We start from the raw sequence: 22,905 nt of genomic DNA on the forward strand, positions 1-22,905 counted from the left end.
TCAGACACAGGACCTGCTTCTCACCATGCCTCGAGCAGCTCTGATTCAGTAAGAGCTGTGGTTGGGGTGAGCTCTGTTTCACTTTGGCTGCTGAACTCACAACAGGCACTCGGTGCTTCTTCGTGATCCAAGCTGAACCTCACAGAATCACCTCAGTAGGAAGAGACCCACAAGGATCTTTGAGTCCAACTCCTGGCCCTGCACAGGACACCCCAACAATTCCATCATGTGCCTGAGATTGTTGTCCAAATGCTCCTTGAGCTCTGGGAGCCTTGGGACTGTGACCACTGCCATGAGGAGCTTGTTTTAGTGCCCAACCACCCTCTGGGCAGGGGGGGAAGAATGTTTTCCTAATATCCAACCTAAAACATCCCATGACACAGCTCCAGATGTTCCCTCAGGCCCTGTCCCTGGTCATACACAGAGATCAGTGACTGCCCCTCCACCTCCTTCAGGAGGAAGCTGCAGATCCTGACGGTTTCTCCCCTCAGTCTCCTCCAGGCTGAAAAAACCAAGTGACCTCAGCTGCTCCTCATATGGCTTTCCCTCCAGATCCTTCATCATCCTTGTGTAGCTCATTTGGACACTCTATAATAGCTTTGGTCTCCCTTGAGCCAGGAGGGAAACCTGTACTCTGGTACCAAGTCTTCATTTGGATTGAAGGTGTGGTACTCTTGACCTCCCACCACTGCTCATGGCATCTCCCCTCCCAGGACTGTAGTCTTGAAGGGTCACAAATCCTTCTAGGCACCCATGGGAAATGACAAAGAATGGCTCAGTTCAAGAAAACCAGAGAAAAAATTTATTATTGTTCTTTATAAAATATCTCCAATAAGTTATATAGGCAAATATTTAAATTAAAATAAATTAACTCCGCTCTATGCTGGGACACGCAACTGCCCATAAAGTCAAACTAGGATTTACGTTTCTCTGAAAAAATATGCCCTAGATCTCCGATGTAAGATTTGAAAAAAATATCTATGCTTGGTGAGAGGAAGGAGAAATCTGCACTGGACAGAGGGGTTAAGGTGCGGTGCTGAAGCTGCCTGGTGCCAGAGGCACCTCCACATCCAGCTAAGTGCTGAGAGCATCCTCATCGTCGCTCCAGTCAGGAGGAGCATCCGTCCCGAAGTACCGATCTCCAAAATTCCCTGTGGGGAGACAGAGACTCAGAGTGCAGCACTGGGGGAGCCTTGAGACCCATCCTGCTGCCTGTCCTCATCACAGCAGGCAAGGGGACCAGAGCAGGTTTATCTGACGGCTTGAACAGCAGGAAAACTTGAGTGGTAGCAAAACTGGAGCAGCCTGTAGGCTGGTTTACCACCCGGTGGAAGGTGTTTCCTGGCACAGTAGAGGTGAGGACAGAACACAGTGAGCTTATTTTGGGTGAACTTGTGGAAGGTGGCAGTTTAGGGAAAGAGGTGGGCACAAGGCTGCTCCAGCTGTCCCAGCCTGACTTCTCTGCCTAGGGCTCATGGCATGTGGAATGGCTCCTGCTGCTGACAAGGCAATGGCTGCCCTGCAGCCCCCAGACCCAGCATGGTGATCCTGACACCCAGCTGGCAGCAGGACCCATGAGGGCAGTGGGGCTCTGGGTAATTTGAGGCCAGACCTAAACTGCTGCTGACAACCATGTGCTCTCCCCACCAGAAGCACTAAAAATCCCCTCAGCACAAGTCCTTCTTAGCAGGATACTCACCAATGCCAGGGATTATCCGAAAGAGGTCGTTCACCTTCTTGTCCACAGCCGTGGTGATGATCTTCACCCGGGGGAACGCATAGGCCACCGAGTGGACACCCATCTCTGCCATGAGCAGGGACAGCAGGAAGATCTTGTCCTCTGGGACATCATGATCCTACAGGAAATGCACAGGGATAGCTCAGGGTGAGTTACCCCAGCCTGTGCTGTGCGCCCTGACACCCTCGTTCCCGCAGAGGAGTCAGTTCCAGGCACATCCCCTCAGCATGGCTGTGGCCGGTGCTCTGCAGGCTGCTCCAGAGCAAACCCCCTGCCTGACCCGTCCGTACCAGCAGCACCCTCACTGCCATCATGGCCGCAGCGCCCGTGGACACCGTGCAGTCCATCAGGATGACGTGGTCTTCACTGATGTCCTTCGGCAGCCGCAGGTAGTGGAGCTGGGTGCAGGAGAGAGAGAGCAGCTTAGAGGCTGCAGGCAAATGGAACAACCTGAACTCTTCCCTTTGAGGAGTGAAGGATCCCTCCTGCCTCTGTCTCTGGACCCTGGCTGTCAGAGCCAGCACAAACCAGCCCCTGTGTGTACAAGCCTGCTGGCAAAACCCACCTGAGCAGCTTCCACAGCACTCAACCTCTGCCGAGACAAACTGCTGGCTCACTGAAGGGCTGACAGGGAACACCTGAGCCACGGCCCCACCCTGCACACAGGTTAACACCAAGAGATGTCCTGAGCAGCCCAGGGCCTTACCTCTGGCTCGCCGGTGTTGCAGTTGGTCTGGATGAGGATGGTGCCGATGCGGACGTCCTTGCACACCGCGCGCAGCGCCGGCTCCATGGTCTCTCCCGCCCGCAGGATGGACACCCCGGTGATCTGCAGCACATGCAGGGGGTGGTTACACGGGGTAGGAGCTGCCACCACCCCACACTGGGTCTCAGCAGCGGGGGACTCTAACGGGCAACCTAAAAGCACATCCATTCCAAGAGGGCTGTGCCTCTCCCAGGCCACCCGCAGTGAGAGGGCATGAGTGGCACAGTGACACTGCTGATGGCACCCTTGGTCACCAGCCTGCCTTTCCTGGTGGTACAGGGTGTCATACTCATGATAGCAGGCACCAAAACAGCCTGATGGCAGCCAGGGCTTCCAGTGAGCCCCCATGAGGCAGGCCTCAATGGCTTCCACTTACTTGCTTCCCACTGTATGTCCTCCCTTCGTAGTCATGTCCCTGAGGGGTCTGGACTGTGCAACTCTACAAAAAACATGTGAGAAGAGTTACCAGGGGCTCTGATGTGGCTCTCACAGGAGCCCTGGAGTCAGCAAGCTGCAGGGGCTGGAGCCTTGGACACCAAGGCTGAATAAAGAATTATCACCCAGGGCTACAGCATTGCTCCATGGCCTTGGGGAGTCCTGGTGCGTTTTATTCCGAGGGTTGAAAGCACTGGGGAAAGTTGGACGAGCAGCACCAGGACTGTCCTGGCTCCCCAGCAGTTGAGGGTTAGGAATCAGAGAGGAAACCCAGCACCTACAGCCATGAACCCACCTGGAACGGGAGCAGGGAGAGCGCGTGCTCAATCAGCAACCGCATCAACCTTTTGGAGTAGAAAATGAACTCGTCTCTGCTGGTCTCCTTGTTTCTAGAGGGGAGGGAAAGGCAACGTCACCTCTGGACCAAAACATGTCCCAGGAGATGCTGGCAGAGGTCTGGCAGTCCCTGCCCCTTCCTGGTTCTTGTTTGCACCATCTGAGCCTGAAACTGTGCTGTCTGTTTCAAGGTAAAAAGCAGAAAAACTGTTGGCAAGCTCCTCTATGCAGGGGACACCACAATCTGCCCTATTCTGTCTCCAAGCCATATTGACAGGCAAAAGTGGGATTGGGAAGCCCAAAGACAGGCCAGCCCATCCCATCAGCAGCTGAGCCCCATCCCACCCCAGGAGCCACAGCAGGGGCTTTACCTGATGATGGTGTGCATGCCCCTCACCTGAGGGGTGCTCTTCAGCACACTGAGGGTCTGAGGAAGGGGGTGGCACTGGTGGGCAGAGGCCAGGGCAGCCCTGAAAACCAAACACATGGTCAGAAGGTCTGGGGAAGGCTGCCCAAAGGGTGGAGCACATAACATGGCCAGAGCCATCCTCCCAGATGTCATCTCTCACTGCAAACACACACACAGGCCATCCAGCTGAACTGAGTGAGCAGCCAGCCCTGCCTGGTCCCTGCCATGGCAAAGGGACCTGCACCCACAAACCAGGGCCACTGGAGTTAGGGTGACCTTGCAGCACAAGGGCCTGCCCTTCCTGCTGGACAGCTCACCCAGGATCATAGAGTGGTTTGGGTTGGAAAGGACTTTAAAGACCATCTTGTTCCAGCCCTGTGCCATGGGCAGGGACACCTTCCACTAGACCAGGTTAATCCAAGCCTCATCCAACCTGGCCTTAAACACTTCCAGGGATGGGGCAGCCACAGCTTCTCTGAAGGTGTCTGGCCCATCTTGGTTTCCATTGTTTGGGAAGAAAGTAGAAAATAAAATCAGCACCTTCTCCTGTTCCAGAGTCAGTTATCTACTGATGGATCTTGGACTCACGGGGTGAGGAGGGGCTGTTGTAGCTCTCTCTGACCTACAAGTGCCAGATGCCACAAGGAATTGGACGGGCAGCCAGGCTGGCACATATCTGGAATGTGACTATTTTAGAGACCACTTGGGCCATTCCAAATTGGGAACAGCTTCAAGACTTTATGGCTGGACAGGACTGGCTCTGTGTGACTCATTCCACATAACGAATAGGGCTGGGAGCTATTCTGGGATCAAGGGAACACCATTCACAGGGAAGTGCACAATGGAGCCCCATTAGTCACTTCTCCCTGTGAGAGTGGCAGTAATGAGAAGAAGGTCACATTTGGCTTCCACAAGGCTGGGCAGGATGGACAAGCAACTTTGTCTGGGAGGAGGGCTGGGGTTGGAAAGCCACACGTCAGATCACACACGTGCCAGTGGCTGCATCCAGCAAAAAACACAGAGATGTGAGGGAGGCAGAGAAGAGAGCAAATGAAAGCACTGCATGATTAAGATTTCAAATCAAGCAGAAACCTGGATTAATGGCACACAAAGGCACGCAAGCAGAGAGGAAGACAGAGAAGATGGATAGGCATGGAGGAGGGCAGAGCTTGAGGCCTCCATCCACACAGCCATCTCCTGGTCTTGGCCAACCAACACCAAATGAGACATTCCCAAGGTCTGTGGGTACTTAAGGGCTCCTTCTTGCTTTACCAGCTCCACTCCTCTGTAGCAGCCAAGAGCCCCATGCAGGGAACACTCCAGGAGAGCTGGCAGCCATGCAAAGAGCATGGATGGGTTGTGGTTCCCTCGTGGGCTTGCCTGCTGTGTGCAGACCCCATTGCAGGTTGGGACAAGCAGCCCTCAAGGCCCCAGCCCTGCTGTCAGTGAAGCAAGCTCACTCTGTTAGTCGCTGTCCCATGGGTTAGAAGCCCTTGGAGACGCTCCCTGCTGGCAGCACCCACAGCCCTCCCTTCCCTCTCCTGCCAGAGCTGGCCTGGAGACAGATCCTGGGGGCACAGCCCTGCTTAAACCTCTCTCACTCCTGGGATGCCAGCATGTGGTGGTGAGGCCCTTGGGCAAACACTGGTGCTGGCATGGGGGCTGCCAGCTCACCTGCTTTATGGGGCAGAGACAGGCCCCCAACACAGAGCCACACACCTGAACATGGCCCTGGCTGGGTTTGCCCAGGTGAAAAACTGCTGTCACCTAAACCAGAGGAGCTGTTTGGGTCATCTCCAATCACCACAGCTCACCAAGGAGCACAGGACTGAGCTTGCCACTGGCACTTTTCCCCTCCATCACTGCCAGGTCCATGTCACAGCATCCCACCATGCCAGTGGAATGGGCAGCCCCTCTCCTGTCACAGTGTGACCTGACTCCTGCTCCCTGCCAGAGATACCAAGGGTTTTCCAACCTCCATGAGCAGTGGGAACTCCTCCCCGGCATCCCAAGCTGTCAACTTGGAGACCCCCAAGAAATGCTGTCAGCATTCTGTCACCAAGTTTTGCCCACCTTCCTTCAACACCCACGCAGTGTGGGGACAGGGAGGTCTGGATACCACCCTGCTCGGAAGCCACTCAGTGTTGTGAGGGTCTCCCCATGGTGCTTTCTGGGGAAACAGCTCCCATTTTTGGGATAAAGCTTCTCTTTCCAGTGCCCCCACCTCTGTCTGGGCCCACACATAGCCCCAGCAAAGCAGGACCCCATGAGCTGTGTGCCCCAAGGTGCCCTGGCAGGGTTAGGGAGGCAGCTCACCCTGCACAGCCCTCGCCCATCCCTGCTGTTAGTCACAACCAAACACTGCCATAAGCATTTGTCTCCTCACATATCCCAGCGCAGCTTCCTCTGGTCACCCGGTGGGAGGGATGTTCAGGGGAGACAAGACAGGAGACACCCAGAGTTTAGGAGGAGAGGGACAAACATGACATGAAACAGAGGAGAAAGCACTGTCATTAGTCAGAGGGGGAAAAAATCCCCTAATTGATCAACGGCTCTTGGACCTGCACTGTGCAGACACAGCACTCCTCCCCTGGTGACCAAGGCATGTCACCACTGCTCTCCACAGCACTGGCTTCACTCCTGGCTCCATGGGGGAAAAGAACTGTCAGCTCTCACTGTCCTGGAGCCACAGCAGGGACACTGTCCCACCTGTGTCCCAGGTAGTACCACACTGCAATGGCGGCTCTTGGAGTTTGGAGGGACATACAACGACAGAATGCTAGAATGATTTGGATGAGAAGGAGCCTTCAAGATCAGCTCATTCCACCCTCCCTGCCACAGGCAGGGACAGCTTCCACTAGACCAGGTTGCTCCAAGCCCCATCCAACTTTGTTCTCAACACTTCCAGGGCTCATGCCAAGCCCTCACTGAAGGTTCTAATGCAAGCTCAGAGCAAACACAGGCACTCAAGGCAAAAAACCTTTGCCCAATCTAAAAATCCTTCATCCAACCTGCCCTGCTCCCAGGCAAAATGCTTGTGGGCTTCCAGGGGTGTCCCCCCTCCTGCCTGATGATGATCTCCAAGCCTTGGAGAACACTGAAAGCCAAAACCACTGGAAATGTGGAGAGAAACCAGGCAGAATACCACCTGCAGGGATGACTTTCCTTCCTCTGGGCTCACCTGGACCTGCCCTGGGCTCACCATGACTGGAGAGGGCCTGCAGGCTGAGGAAAGAGCTCAGCCCTTCCAGCAGCCATCCTCTGTGTCACTCCCTGCCCATCCTGGCAGGGAAGGAGGGACTGTGATGCCCCCTGCCCCTCCCTGCCAACACCGGACTGTGACGGAACATCCAGACGGGCAGCCATGAGCACGTCAAGAAAACGTCTTATTTTGGAAACTTATTTTTTCCCCCTGAGAACAAAGGCTTTAAAGAGAAAATAAAATAGAAAGAAGAAGAAAGAGAGAGAGACAGAGAGAGAGAAAGGGGTGACCATCTCCCAGGAAGGCTTCAGGGAGCATCCTTGGCTCTTTGTGGAACATGCTATCGAGCAGGAAGCAGACAAGAGACATCCAGCTACAAAGGAGATGATGCAGTCAAGGCATTTCAAACACGTACACGGCTGCCTTTCAGGGCTGACATTTCAAACAAGGGCTATTAAACTGCGCCACGGGTTGATATTTAAAGACACAATTGGCAAAGGGCACGCCAAGCTGATCGGGACCTTGGGGGCGGGGAATATTGATTGGCCAGGGGAACGGGCTGGGAAGAGCGGCGGCTCCAGGAGCGGGGCTGGATGCTGAGAGCGTGGCAGGAGGGATGGAGAACAGGCTGGGCTGGGAGCACTGAGCCCCAGCATGGGCTGGCTGCTCCAGCTCCTGCTGCCAGGCTCCAGGAGGAACACCCACCTGGGAGTGCTGGGATGGAACCACATCTCCAGTGTGAGCACAGTCAAACAGGGGGGAAGCTGGACAGGAAATATCCTAAGAATGCTAAGGTCCAAGCTGTGCTCCGAGGGATTAACTGGAACGGCAAGCATGCTCCTCAGGAGCCAGTGGTTTCAGAATGAAAACAAGCCTTGCATGTCCAAGGAAGGCATCACTTGCTTTAAACCCCCCAGAATTCACCCACCTGAGTGGGGAAAGGCACTCCCTGCCTGTCCCAGACGGTCGCTTGGCCAGGAGAGGCAGCCCTGGAGCACAAGGGCCACAGAGACACCTGGGACTGGGGCCAGATCTGAGCATTCAGGTTTTATCCTACCAGCACAAAGCCCTCCCCGTGTCCCCACCACTGCCAAACAGCAGGGACTTCAGAACAACCGTGACATTTAGATGGAGCCATTCCAGACAAGAGGATGGGGAATTGTTTGTGTTGTGATATGATGAAAAGCCTGTGTTTGCCAGGCACATCTCACTCAATGTGACTCTCCATCCACCCCACTCCTCTTGCAGAGACAGCAGCGCTGGGGGAAACCACAGCAGCAGTAAAGCACTGGGGCTCCAGCAGCAGCAACAGATTGGGGTTTTTGCAGGAATTTTTTTCCAGATTTTCAGTCAAAGGCATAAATGGAAGCTTTAATCAGAACATAAAACCACCTGTGAGTGTGGTGATCACAGAGGTGTTTCTGGAGGTCAGAGTTACCTTTCCAAACTTGCTATCATAAAATCTCTAATACTTCATGGATATATTAAATACCCAATTTTTAAGCGCAGAAGAATATCACTTGTACTGAGCAACCCTTTGATTAAGGAGGAGAAAGGAAATTTTATGTGTGTTTAAGTATCTATCTGTCTCTATATACACATTCCTATTTGCACACATATTAGTCTCCTCTCTGATGTTATTCCTGCCATTATTAAAGCCACAAATTTCTCTTCATACTAAAGAGCACTTTCCCACCTGGACCTCCAGACACAGAGGGAAGCTTACGTGTCTGTATGGAAATATCAGGCCCCAGGGTGTTAAACAAGCAAAGGGAAATAAAATAAAACATCCACTTGTCTAGTCTAGGAAGTGCCTGGCTGAGGCAGATATAAGTAAAGCAGAGCCTTTTCCATGTTCATCTCAGTTATTTTAAAAGCTCATTGTATGCCAAATGTAAATCATAAGGTTACTTGAGTTGAGTATCTCCATGCAATGATGGAGATCTAAATGGAAACCCATCCTCAGTAATGCATTCCCTCTGCTCCCTGAAAGAATACCTGAAAGCCTAGGTGGCTTCTTAATGGAAGCAGGAGAGCTGAAGTCCCATCTGGGGCCCCATGCTGAAGAGGTTAAGTAATTCAGCATATATGTATGGCATCGCCTGCAGATACTGAGAATTTAGAAATCCTGCTGGACTTAGGCAGCAGGATTTTCTCAGTCCTCCAGAAAAGGTTCTGCATCCTCCAAATCTGTGGGAAAGTTGGTACCTCTGGCCATGTGAAGGTGCCATGCTCCTTTGGGTGCCTCCAGGCAGATTCCTGTGTGCAGTGAGGGGCCCAGGGCTCCCACCACCCTCAAAGAGCATCTTATACCAACCCCACGCCAAAGGCAGGGACACCTTCCACTATCCCAGGCTGCTCCAAGCCCCATCCAACCTGGCCTTGGACACTTCCAGGGATGGGGCAGCCACATCACCACTGGGCAACCTGTGCCAGGGCCTCAGCACCCTCACAGGAAGAATTTCTTCCTTTTACCCAATCTAAATTTCTCCTCCCTTTAGTTTGAAACTGTTCCCCCTCATCCTATCGCTATCTGCCCATTTAAAAAGTCACTCTCCACCCTTTTTTCAAGATGCTTTGACTAATCTAATAATTGATGTTTAATGATCTTTAATCATCAGGGATGGAGAGTGGCTCTGAAAATCGTTCATTTTAGAGGATGAAGAGAAGCAAAAGAGAATCTCAGGATGCAAAGCAGAGACTGGAGATCCCCAGCTACAAACCTGTCCCTGTCCCAGCCTCAGGGGTCTGCACTCAGGCTGGCAGTACCTCCCTGGGGAGCAGCCCTGTCCCTGCCATCCCAAAGCCAAGGGCAGGTGGCCTTTTGTCGCCATGGGGGTGACAAGGCCATGCACTCTGCTGGTCCTGCCGTGGGTGGGGTGAGGCCAAGCAGTGCCTGGCATTGGAAATGCCTGGGCTGCACACACAGGACACAGTGAGGGCTCTTACCTGACACTGAGTTCACGCTGCGGCAGCAACACAAAGACACAACGCAACCGGTATTAAGCATTGTCAACACCAGGGTCGTTTCAAGATAAAAAAAAAGGAAAAATAGGAGTATTTTCCTGAATTCACATGCAGCCTTTTTGCCCTTCTTCCCCTCCCCAGGTTAGGAAAGCCCTCCCCAAGCCAACCCCTTGCCTGGCTCGCAGTGGCACCCTGGGGGTGCTGGGTTTGCTGTGGTATTCCCTGGCTGGATCCCAGGAGCTGGGGGAAACAGCCATTCCCCTTTCCTGGACTCTGCCTCAGGGCTGGGTGCCCTTCTCAGCCTGGCACCAGCAGAGATACTGGGGCTTTCAGCCTTCTTCCTGTGACCGAGGGTTTAGAAACCACCCTCCCAACCAGAGTTTGGTGCTGGGAGTTCAGGCAGCCAGGTACTCCAGAGGAGGAAACTGCCAAGACACCTTTGCAAGGGCAGTCCCTCCTGAGCAGGCACAGGAAGCTGGATGCCAAGGCATGCCAGCTCCCATCCTAGGGCTGAGCAGCTCCTGCCACCTGGGAGCTCCAAAAAAAGACTTGAAAGAATCAAGCCCTTTACTTTCCAGTGCATCTATACCCAGGTCACACTCCCTGCACTTCCCAGGACATCACTCTGAGCATTTCCATGACTGAAACATCACCAAAGCTATGGGGTGGGAGGAGACTCTGCTGCTCGGAGACAGCAACACAAAATGCCATCAGTTCATTGCAGAGTCCCAAACCACTGGTAAGGACTGGCCCAGGACAAACAGGAGAAGACTTAAAGCCAGCAGTGGGGAAGTGATGGAGCATGTGCCTGGATTGGGGCTCAAACATGACAAGACTTTGAGTTTTGGAACCCAGGAGCTGCACACAGCACAGAAGAGGAGAAGTGTGCTCCTGACTGGAAAGACTGTGCAGCAGTGTCTGCATGGGAGGGAAGAGGAGAAGCCCAAGAGCAGTGGAGGGTTTGGGGCAATGCTGGCCCTGGGAGGGCTGCAGGCAGGGGGACACATCCCTTGGATCATGGAAGGGTGGATGGTTTGTCCCCTCATGACTTGCTGTCCCAGGGAGGGAAGGAAGCTGCAGCTGGACCACAGCTGGCAGAGGAGCCAGGACCAACCAGAGCACAGGGAGAAGGCAGTTTCCTTCACCGGGCTGAGGGAGAGGGCTGAGAGGAGTTCACAGGAACTCCCACACCTGGAGCACAGGAGAAGGCAGGCCATTCCCACCTGGGCACCCAGAGCACAGCAAGGCTGTGAACCCCCTTCACCACCCATGGACCAGGCAGCTCTCACCTCTTCCAGCTGGCTGTGGACGTGCTGAACAATCAGGTCGATGGCCACAGTGTTTCCACTCCCTGAGGTGACCAAAAAGCAAAAGAATCACAGAATCAGGATTGTAAAGATTGGAAAAGCCCTCTAAGATTGAGTCCAACCATTAAATCAGCACTGCCAAGCCCATCACTAAACCATGTCCATTAGGTTAGACCTGGGGTTAGGGTTCAGGAAACCACAAAGCCCAGAGCTGAGGGCAGGGGGCTGGGGTCTCTGAGTGCTGTCAGGGGTGCCCCTGAGGACGGTCCTGGGCAGGTACCTCGGGGCACAACGATGTCAGCCAGCCTCATGGTGGGCTGGATGTACTGGTCGAAGGCAGGCTTGACAAACTTGTTGTACTGCTTGATGACCCCCTCGATGTCGCGGCCCCGCTCGCTGATGTCCCTGCGCAGGCGGCGCACCAGGCGGATGTCCGAGTCCGTGTCCACAAATATCTTCAGATCCAAGAGCTGAAAGGAGAGGGGAGGGGATAAATCCCACCTGGTCAGGTGTGGGACTCAACCCACCTTGGCCTGTTGCCCCAAGAGGGGCTGAGCCCAGCCCAGCCTGTGTCTAACAGGGCCTGGCTCTGCTCTGCTCCAGCCTGAGCGGAGCTTTTCCCTGGAACCTGGCTGGTGCTGCTGTGAGCCCCTGCTGCCACCTTATTCTCGTGTCCCCTGAGAGCTGTCCTGCTCCAAACTCTGCCCCTACTGCTAACCAGCTCCAACACTTTGCTGGATGTTATTTAAGAGCGAGGAGGAGATGAGGAGTGACTGTCTGTGACACACACCAAGCACTGGCTTCTTAATCAAAGAATCCTTGGATGGTTTGAATCAGAAAGGACTTTAAAGATCATCTCATTCCAAGCCTCTCCCACAGGCAGGGAATTAATGCTGGAAAGGAGCCCAGCACAGCAGGGCAGCTCATGACTCTGTCCTGAACTGCAAGAGGCAGGAGTGGGGATGCTGAGTGGAGTCTCCTGGGAGATTCTCACCCAGCTGTCCACTGGAGGTCATCCTTGCTCCAGGAAAGTGCAACCCAAGCTCTCACTTGGCAGGGGAGGAAACTTTTCAGACAGAGCTTGGCTAAGTCTGTGTATGGCTCACTGCCTGCTGCAGCATTTGTCAGGGCTGCAAAGATGCTCTGAGGGATGGAGACAGGCTGAGAGAGCTGTACAGCCTGGAGAAGAGAAGGCTCTGGAGAGACCTCAGAGCCCCTTCCAGTATCCAAAGAAGCTCCAAGAGAGGTGGAGAGGGACTTTGGAAAAGGGCTTTAAGTGACAGAACAAGGGGAAGTGGCTTCACAATGCCAGAGGAAAGGGTTAGATGGGATATTGAGAAGAAATTTGTCCCTGTGAGAGTGGTGAGGCCCTAGCACAGGGTGCCCAGAGAAGCTGTGGGTACCCCATTCCTGAAAATGTTCATGGCTAGACTGGACAGGGCTTGGAGCAACCTGGTCTCATGGAAGGTGTCCCTGCCCAGGGCAGGGGGTGGAACAAAATGAGCTTTAAGGTCCCTTCCAACCCAAACCATTCTGTGATCCTATGATATATCCAAATAATCCCCAAGAGAGGCTGAAGTGCTGGATGATTCCATGCTAGGAGCACCAGGCTCTGTGCAGTAGAAGTTCAGCAGACTTTGCCCCTGGCTGTGGAAGCTGCAGCATGCAGTGTGGAGGTGGGCTATTTCTAGTTGTGTTTATGCACCAGCTGAGACTGAGGTATTTGCTGAAACACTTGACCTCTGCCAGGGGCTCTTCCCCGGCTGCTGAGAGTCAAACCCTATTCCTCCTACTTGGGGAAGTGCTGCAGCATCTGGTGTAACCTGGAAGAGAAGGTAACCTCCCTGCTGCAGGACCTCAGGAGAGAGCATCCTCCCACCATCTCTCCCTGGATCTGCTTCAAAACCTTCCCTCACCTTCAGGAGCTCCTTGTCTGCAAATGCCATGATGCCTTCAAAGATAATCACATTGGCGCCATAGAGGGTTTTCTGTGGAGTCAAAATGGATGTGGTTAGGCACAGAACATCTGGTCAGAGGTGCCCTGTCCCAGGAGATCTCTCTGGGTTGTGACTGTGACAGCTCACCCAAAAAACGCACCCAGCACAGAGCAGGGGGTGACAGCACCAATCAGACTGCACAGAGCAGGGGCTGGAGGGGTGCACTTGGCTCCCCCCCTGTCCTGCCCTGGCCATCCCCACCTGGTCCCACCCCCCTCGGTGTCCCCTACCCATTCCTTCTTCCGGCTGTGGGTGGTGAAGTCGTAGATGGGGATCTTGACACTCTTGCCTTGCTTCAGCTTCTTCAGGGTGGCAATGATGAGGTCAAAGTCAAAGGCGTCGGGGTGGTCAAAGTTGAAGTCGTTGCTGGCTGCCTGCTCCTGCTGCTGCTTGGTCAGCACCTGCCACAGAGCACAGCTTAGGGCACATGGCTGGGCACTTCCCTCCCCTCTGCTGTGCCCAGTCACTCTTCCCTGCCCCACAAGAGCCACTGGAAGGGAAAAACCACATGGCTGTCCCTAAATCTACAACGTGTTTCCTTACCAGGGGTTACCACATAATCCCAGATTGGTATGGGTTGGAAGGGACCTTAAAACTCATCTCATTCCAACCCCCTGCTATAGGCAGGGACACCTTCCACTAGGACAGGTTGCTCCAAGCCCTGTCCAACATGGTCTTGAATGCTTCCAGGGATGGGGCAGCCACAGCTTCTCCGGGCAATGGCAAATTGAGGAGTCTGGCCAGGCCAACAGGGGTGCAGCCTCACCTTGTAGAAGGAGTCCATGGACAGCAGAACAACCCATGGCACATCAAGAGCTTCAATGATCATGGTGGCCACTGTGGTCTTCCCAGAGGCGCTGCCTCCTCCCAGGCCTGCCAGGGAAAAGGTGATGAAGCCACCAAGCCCAGGCACAGCCCTTCCCACCACAGGCTGGAGCCCAGGTCCTGCACTGTTGCACTAAGCTGGAGGGGCCTCCAAAGAGGGAAGTCACAGGCACTCCAAGAGATTATCCTGGAAAATGTCAAATGGCATGTACTGGAACTGCCAGCAACATGCCCAGCAAAAGCTGGGAAACCCATTGTTAGGTGGTTATGTAACATGGGGAGTGCTGGCATGGGAACCAGTCCAGGATCTCTAGGAACCTGTGACAGCTCAGGCAGCAGGAGCTGAGGGAAAAGAAGCAGAGCGTGGTCTCCTACAACCCATGCACACTCTGAGGTTCAGCCAGCCCAGTCTAACCACAGGCACTCCCCCTGCTCCTCTCCAGGCTGGAGCCAACCTCCAATTCCCAAGGATGTGGTGGGGCAGGACTCGCACTGGTATCTCCAGGAGAGCCGTGGGAGCGGTGGCAGGGTGCAGAGGGGACCCACCTATGACAAAGGCCTCCTTGGACTGCGTGCCGTGCTCGTTGTACCAGGGGGGCCGGCCTGCAGTGTAGATGGTTCTCTTGCTGGTGCGCAGCAGCGGCGGCTCCGACTTGCACTGGCTGGTGGTGCGCTTGCGCGGGGGCTTGGAGGAGCCCACGGCGGGGTACAGCCTGTCCAGGGACTCTGCACTGCTGCTGCTGCGTGGGGAGAGAGGGGAAAAATTACCCTGGTGGGGAAGGACACACCTGCCTGGGGCGTGGGAGCGGGGTCTTGGGGGATCCCGAGTCACACGGGTGAAGTCAGCCAAGCGCAGCCCCGCTGCAGCACCCACATCTCTGTGACCCACAGCCACAGACAACACCCAGGAATTCTCACACAGAAGCAATTTTAAACTGGAAGAGGTGCCATGCAAACATCCATGCCTAAAGTCCTGCTGTCTGAGGAATGTCTGCATGAAATAAATCCCCCAGTGAGCTCTCAAAGCATTGAGGGGTGTGTTCCAGGGGGCAACAACCCATCCTGGTGTGCCCAGGGAGCATTCTTGGGGATAGCAGTCAAACACACGGGTTACAGCACAACCATCCTCATCCCCCCATCCCCAACCCATCTCCTCTCCCCACTTTGAGTGCTCCACTCACACCCTAGACATAATTCTCCCAAGCTTCTGGAGCCCTCAGGGACAAGCCTTCAAGCTGGGCAGAGGCATCAGCTTTGCCTTGGGAGCTGAGAGAGCTCTGAGCTCACCCAAAGCCCTGGAGCTGCTGAACACTCTCCTTTATCTTCCCTGCTGGAGAGGAACAAGGCACCCTCCAGAGCCCTTTCCAGCTTGGCAGGAGGAGAGCTGTGGCCTGGAGGTGATAAGTGGCCTCTGGCCAGGAGATAAGCTGCAGCCACTGCCTGGCCAGCTCAGGGACAGGGAGGATTATTTATACCAGTGCCTGCTCCTCCCTGCTCCTGTTCTGCTGCCCCAGAGGGATGTCTGCTCCCTGGGAGAAAGTGCAAAGGGCTCTCCTGGCTCCTGCTGTTCCTCTCCCCAGCCATGACTGGGCTGGAAGGGAAATCAATAGATCTGAGCACCACTGGCTCCAAGCCATCACTGTTTGGTACAGCCCAGCCCAGCCAGCAGGGCTTTGCTGCTGCTCTGTTATGGCTTGCTCTTGAAAGGGCTTAAACTGCAGGGCTTTACAGATTTTGGGTTGATTTTAAGCTGTTTTGGTATGAAGATTAATTCCCTTCCCTCCCCCAGCCCTTTTTAGAACAATTTTAGATAAAGCTCAAAATTTCAGAAGGGCCATCTGTGTGTTAAGTGATATGGCAACCCCCAACCCGGCGTGGCAAACAAACCCCCTGGGCACAGCAGGATCCCCCTGGCAAACCCCCTGGGCATGGCAGGATGCCCAGAGCTCACCATCCCTACCCCTGGCACATCCCTGTGGGGCAGGCAAGGGGACAGGGATTTGCCTGGCTTTGCTGAACTCCTGCTGACAAAAGGGAGGCTGCAGCTCCTGCCCCTGAGACAGGAGCTCTCCACCGACATCCACCCTAAGCTGGGCACTCATGGAGCTCCCCACAAGAGCTCAGGACACCAACACCCCCCATCCCTGGCACACACAGCCAGCTCCAAGCACTGCCAGGCTCAGGCTCAACCAGGAGCCCAAGACACCCCAACTACGACTCTTTAAAAGCAACCTCAGGAGATGACACCCATCAGGAAACCTTCTGGGGCGTCTCCCTGTGAAAAAATGGCTCCTTCCACGAGGAGAAGCAAACCCAGGCAGGATGTTTGGGTCTCCTGTCCCACGGGTGATGCTGCAGCAGCTGCTGCCCACCAGTGCTGCTACTCCCAGAGCGGGGCTGCCAGCAGAGGCTGGCGCTGGGGCACAAACAACGTCACTTCAGCTGGATAAAAGCAGAGGTGACACAAACACAGTTGTTTACCACAGCAGAAAGCGGCTCCTTTCATCCACATCCCAGCCCCTCCCCTGGGACCGTGCTGCTCCAGAGCCTGAGCTCGGCTGCTCCTCCTGTGGGACTGCACGTCAGCCTCCATGAGACAGGAGAGCCCGCGGGGCTGCTCTGCCCCTTGCTCGGTGTCACACAGCACCAAGCCCTGCTGGGCCAGCCTGCACACCCTGACCCCGGCCACCATTCCCAAAGGGACTCTGAGTTGGATGAAGCTCTGTTTTTTGGAGCTGGAGCAAGGCTGAGCTCTGCTCCCACCAGCATCAATGTCACCCAGCTCCTGGCAGGCAGGAAGAGGCTTGGACTCCACCAGTGCCCAGAATTACAGCCACAGCCCCACCTTGCTTTGCCATCATCTCTCCATTCTGCTCTCCAGGGTGCCTGCAGCACCCCCAGAGAGGGACATTGCTGCAGGATGCAGGGACACACCCCTGGGAGACGAGTGGAGCCATCCTCCCCCTGCACACCTGAGGCTGCTCTGGGATGCAGCACCTGAATCCCATCCCAAGAGCTGGAGTTCTGCCTTATCTCATCCAAATAATTCTGGACTTTCACCAAAATTCTACACATTTCTCTCAGTATAATCTAAACCTGTACATCTACGCCTCATCTACATCTGTATCCTCTACAGGCAGATGATATTCTACACCTCTCAAATCCACAATTCCCATGATTTATTTGGGAGAAGTATGGCTGTGGGACTGTAGGGCTGTCCTGGAGTTCTCCAAAGGTCATGCCTTTTCTCCTAATGTTACACTTCAAGATTTGTAGATGTTTTCCACAGCTGCCTTTGCCAGGAAGGGGCTCTTCTTGCTCCAAAGGTTTGGCTGATCTCAGCCATCCCCACTGGCCATTCCTCCCTACTCCTTTACAGAAATTCCCTGCAGCAGTGCTGAAGCCCCTGCAATGCCCTGTACCCACAAGGTGAAGCCCCCAGAGAATGGGACTCTGTTTGGAGCTGGAGCCAATGCCATTGCTCTGCCCAGAGGAGGGTCCCTGTCCCACATGGACCCTCCCCAGCAGAGCAAACCCCTGGGCTGCCAAAGCCACACAAACAGGAAAGGAAACATCACCTGGGCTTGGCAACCCCTCCCCTGCCAAGCCTTCCTGGAGGCCTTGGCTGCCACCAGCTCTCTCCAGGCTGTCCCCAGCTTTTGGGGATGCTTTTGCCTTCCTTGCAGGTGCTGCATCCTTGCTGGAGCATTGTAGGAGAATGAATTACAGGCAACCTTCACCTGGATAAGCCACAGCTGTGCTAATTACCAAAACCAGCCTTGCCCTTAGTGGGTCACAGCTGTGACCAGTAAGGATGAGCTGGCTGGGGGAGGTCTGACCAAACGGGAGGGAGAATTGCTGCTGTGAGGGGGCTGCTGTGGGCTCAGTCTGAGCCTGCAAGGGAGCCCCACAGTGGGAGCCTGCTGTAGTCAGACACTGTGAGCAGTTGAAGTCTGTTGGCTGAGCTGTGAGGAAGAATAAACCTGGACCTTGGCTGATGAACCAGAGTGCGTGTCTCAGCTCACTTCTACCTCTAATGTGGGGTCTGCTGTGACAGAGTGTCCCAGAGGAAGCCTGGGGGGGTCCTGCTCCTGAGAAGGGCTCTCCAGCTCTGCTGTTGTGCCAGCACAAATGAAGGAAGAATTTTGCTCCTGCTTAGTGCAAGCACAGATTTACTGACACCCCTCTCCTTCCCACTGTGCTCCCATCACCATCCCTGTGTCCTGTGCCCAGGCTCTCTGCATCCCACTGCCTTCAGAGACCCCTGACCACCCTGGATCCATGCTGGGCTGGCACAGCAAAGGCAGCAGGTCCCAAAAGCACCCACAGCAGCAAGGAAAGATGGCACAGCCCCAAACCTGAACTTGGCAGCAGACAGGAGAGCATGTCCTGGGCTCTGCACCCTGTAAACAACCCCACTGACTGAGCTCCCACCCTATGGACCCCCCAGCAGCCCCCCACAGCCTGCTGAGGTGCCCAGCTGGCTGCAGCCCAGCCCATGGGAAGCCAATCCTTTCAGACAGGAATTGGGGCTGAGGGACTGGGACAGGAACCAGCAAGAGTTCACTCCAGCAAACAAACAGATGGAAACCAGCAAATTCCACCCAAAACCAAAGCAAAACTCACCCTCCATCTGGCCCAAGGGCCCAGCAGCCGGAGATGCGCACGCTGGAGAAGGCTGGGGGGCTGCTCATGTCCCCCTGCTGCCAGTCCAGGGCTGATCCTGGACTGGGGCTGTCACCCCCTGTCCCTGCCCAGACTTCAGCCCCTGTCCCACAGCCTCTGGCACTAGCAGGGTGAGGAAGGGGCTGTGCCAGAGGGGCTCCCAGGGTGATTCTTGGGGCACAGAGCCATGGAGGGAGTGACCCCCTGGAATGGGCACTGAAGGGTCCCACGAGGCCGGGGTGAGGCAGAGCCCCAGCAGAGCTGGGGGCTGGAAGATGGCGGCAGGAGAAGGGAGCAGAGCAGGGGGAGTGTCTGTTCTGGGAGCTGCGGGCGGTCAGCAGCATAAGAGGATAGCTTAACCTCCAGATTACGTTCATTACCTGATATTAATAGCACTGGCTTGATTAAAGAAAAAGAGGGGGGCTGGGGATGAGGTGACACCTCCCCTCACTGCCCCAGCACAGGCAATAAACACCAGCCCCAGTGCCTCTGCTCCTGGCACTGGGGGTGCTCGGCCGCCCTGGGCTGTGGGCTCAGCAGGGAGGGCACCTGGACAGTGACATCCACGTCCCCCGGCACTGGTGAGTTCCCAGGGACTTCTCCACACCACTGGGGAGGGGGCTGCAGGGGGGATGAGCCCAGGGCAGGGGGTACCCAGCCAGCCAGCACCCCTGCTGCAGCTGGTGGAGCAGCGGGGGCTGGGGGCCAGGGGCTGCTGGCCATGTAGGGCTTTTTGATCCAGGACTCCCATCCCTCACCCCTCTCGCCTGGCTCCCATCCGTGGGGGGTCTTGCTGAGGGTCCCCCCTGGTCACTCAGTTTCCCCAAGAGTTGCCCCTCAGCCCTGGAGTAAACAAGTGGGTGAAACTCAACACCCCGGGGCTGCCGGTGGCTAAGAATAACATCCCATGGGCTGTGCCCGCCACCCCCTCCCTGCCAGCTGCCCTTGCCCCCCCGGGCCAGCCAGCTCCTCTTCCAGCATCAGCCTCTCCAGGGAGGGCAGGGAGCCTGGGCAAGCTGCAGGAAGCCCAGGGAGCCAGGAGGCTGCTGAAGGGCAGGACATGAGCCAAAGGTGGGAGATGTTGGGCACCATGGCAAGGGGGGGTCCAGGCCAACCCTGAAGCAGAGACTGGGGCAGAGCTGCCCTCGGCACACAGCCTCTGGCTGCCAAGGAAGGGAGGAGGTGGCACAGGGCACACAGGAGGGCAGCCAGGCTCTGCCAGGGGCACAGAGCACCCAGACAAAGTCCCATGGCCACCAAGTGAGACGCCAGCATGGTGAGACAGGAGCTTGGCCCCTGCACACCCACTGCAGAGGGCTTCCAGGGAGGGAGCACCCTCCTGCTTAGTGCCAACACCTGGGATGGGGCCAGACATGGAAAAAGTCCCTTTCCTCCTCCTCCTCGAGCCATCAAGGTTATTCCAGAGGCAGGTGAAACACACTGCCTCCCAGACTTGGCAGGACACCCCTCCTGCTCTTGCTCACCCGTGGGACCTGCAGAGCATCATCTCAAAAGATGGAAACCTGATGGGAACCAGAAATGAGGGGCTGGTCCTGAGGCACGGGACAGGGACAGGAGGGTTTTGGGGTAACCTGTCCCCAGCATGAGCTGCAGCTGCTGCCCCAAAGTCAGGGAAGGGAGCGATGATCAAAGGAACTTTTCCACCCCTGGTCTCTGCCTGGATTCCCTTCTCGCTGTAAAAGCTCTCTCAGAAGTTTAAAAATAAAATTCTCTTCCGGAGCCACTTCTGTTCCTTCTCATTAAAGAAGCAAAAAAGCAAAGGGATGCGGGACACGGGCGAGGAGCCCTGGCCCAGGGATATTGTTCCTTATCGCCTGCTCCTGCTGCCACTTTTCCTGCCTTTGTTAAATGTCCAGGCCACAGGAGCAACTCTCCCAGCATCCCCCCCACCATTCCCACTGGGCTCCCAGGTGGGGCACACTGGCTCCAAAGGCCACCTGGGACTGAGCCTTCCTGCTGGTACAAATCTCTGCTTCCCAAGCCCCTTCCCACCCTCTGAGCTCTTGCACAAGTTGAAATTCCTGGATTTTCTTGGTGATTTTTAAGCAAATCCCTCCTCTAATGGCAGACTTAAAATATGGCAAAAGAGGAAAGCAGGCACAAAGGCCAGGATCTCCTTTTCCTTCTGGTGCTGGCAGCTGCTGGGTGGGTTTCCCCTGGGATTTAAGGATGGAAGCTGGACTGTATGTGGATTTGCCTCATTTGGTCACAAGTACTGTCACTGGATTGGTGTAAGAGCTGCAGACACACCAAGCCCCCAGTGGAAGGATGCATGTTCCCAGGAGAGGGTCCTGCTCCCAGATCCCATCCTGGGAGCAGCACCCACAGGAGCATGGAGGTCAAACTGCTTCCTCCACTGCTGAGTTGGGCTGGATCCATGAGTGCCAGCTCTTGGCTGGGCCTTCCCTGTCCAAGAAACCATCCCAAGGGATGAGGGAACACAGCCAAAGAATGGAGGAACATGTTCAAGGGATCAAGGAACCTGCCCATGGGATGGATGAACCTGCCTGAGGGGTGGAGGAACCCACACAAGGGATGGAGGGACCTGGCTGCCATCCCACTGCCACATGTCAGGCCCATGCCCATCCTGGAACCCACAGAACGTCATTTCCAGTTTACCCAGCCTTGTGCCAAGCTCTGTCCTGGTGAGAGCCACTGGAGCTGATGGTTCATCTCAGCAGCTCCACGCTCAAAGCTTCCAGCTCTGTTATGGTCTCTGCTCCCTCACCACAAAAGGACAAACATTTCCCTCTGCAAACCCAATTATCTGTTGCTATTTATACCAAGTGGGAGCCACGGTGGACGGGCTCTGTTACACAACCCAGTTACTCATCCCTCACTCGACCAGCACAACTCAGGGAGACTCCTTCCTCCCATCCCCATCCTCATCCTCATCCTCATCCTCACCCTCCCTGCTATCCACCACAGGAAGGGCACAGGCAGCTGCCAGCAATGGGCTTAGCTGCTGGAACATGCAGGATGGGAACAGGAGGGATGGAAACAGGAGGGATGGGAACAGGAGGGACGGGAACACGAGGGATGGGAACAGGAGGGATGGGAACACGAGGGATGGGAACAGGAGGGACGGGAACACGAGGGATGGGAACAGGAGGGACGGGAACACGAGGGATGCTTTGGCACTGACTCCAGGGTTGGTGGGGTGTTGGTACCCTACAACCAGGGATACAGGGATGCTCCATCCCTGTAAGCTTTGCCACATTCCTGGAGCACCAGTCATGCTCCAAATGCAATTCCCAGATATCTGATGTTTGGGAGCAGTCAGTCCCCTGAGGTTTGTGCTGGAAAAAGGGGCTGGAAAGTAGAGGGGGAAACATGAGTGTGTGTGTGTGTGTGTGTGTGTGTGTGTGCTGGGGGGGCAATCACCCTGTATGGGGGTTTTGGGTGGAAAAGTTTAGGTTGTACCACTCTTCATCTTGATGGAGAGGATGCATGTGCAAGCAAGCTTGGAAAATGGGAGGCTGTGGTCTATCAGCTGGGAAATTCAGGGCAAAAACCATAAAATAAGGTAAATAAGGGAAAAGGTAACAACACGAAAGGGAGGGGGGAAATAGGATGGAAATAAACAACGGATAAAGCGGTGGTGGGAAGAAACGGTTGGTGGGAAAAGCTCAGGGATTTCATGGAGCGATGGGCTCGGGGAGGCCCCACTCGCGGAAGTGGCACCGTGGGGGACGGGACCGGCACCGCAAGCCCCGAACCGGCGGCGAACCCGAACCGGGGGCCCCGGGGCGCCGCGGGGCCGGTCCCGTCCCGGAGCGATCACCCCGGGGAAAGGAAAGCGGGGTCCTACCTGTCGTGCGGTTCCACCGGAGCCCCCTCGGGCACCGGGGCCGCGGCCATGGTGCTGCGGGGAGAGGCGGGAGCGGCGGGAGCGGCGGGGGCGGCGCTGCCGCGGGGATCCCCGGGACTTGTAGTGCGGGATGGGAGGGTGGGGTTTGGGGGGATCCGGGCACCCATGGGGGCTCTGGGGGGCACGGAGGGGTGCTGTGCTCATGGGTGAGAGCTGTGCGGGGAGATGGGTCCGTGTGGGCATGGCTGGGTGCTGTAGGGCACAGGGGTGGGTTGTGGGGTGCGGGTGGGTGTTTGGGGTATAGGTGGGTGTTTTGGGCATGGCTGGGTGCTGTGGGGCTCAGAGTGATGCTGTGGGTACCTGTGGGTGGCTCCGCAGTAGCATCCCTGCCTAAGACGCTGAGGGATGCAGCACAGAGCATCCCCC

The 22,905-nt window shown here is 55.7% G+C and overlaps 1 protein-coding gene across 1 annotated transcript; it reads right to left on the reverse strand.

Annotated features, from left to right (window-relative positions):
• Positions 1-779: 779 nt before the first annotated feature.
• UCKL1 (uridine-cytidine kinase 1 like 1) lies at positions 780-22,583 on the reverse strand. Its single transcript, XM_054644322.2, has 15 exons — positions 22,480-22,583; positions 14,529-14,722; positions 13,924-14,030; positions 13,388-13,558; positions 13,077-13,148; positions 11,441-11,630; positions 11,143-11,204; positions 9,836-9,852; positions 3,647-3,745; positions 3,235-3,328; positions 2,881-2,943; positions 2,445-2,567; positions 2,029-2,136; positions 1,700-1,856; positions 780-1,151 (listed from the first exon to the last, which is right to left on the reverse strand). Exons 1-15 carry the CDS (start codon positions 22,527-22,529, stop codon positions 1,075-1,077), a joined length of 1,584 nt encoding a protein of 527 aa, XP_054500297.1. The 5' UTR covers positions 22,530-22,583; the 3' UTR covers positions 780-1,074.
• Between the last annotated feature and the right edge of the window lie 322 nt (positions 22,584-22,905).

This window comes from Agelaius phoeniceus, chromosome 17 (assembly GCF_051311805.1).
Source record: "Agelaius phoeniceus isolate bAgePho1 chromosome 17, bAgePho1.hap1, whole genome shotgun sequence".
Lineage (NCBI taxonomy): Eukaryota > Metazoa > Chordata > Aves > Passeriformes > Icteridae > Agelaius > Agelaius phoeniceus.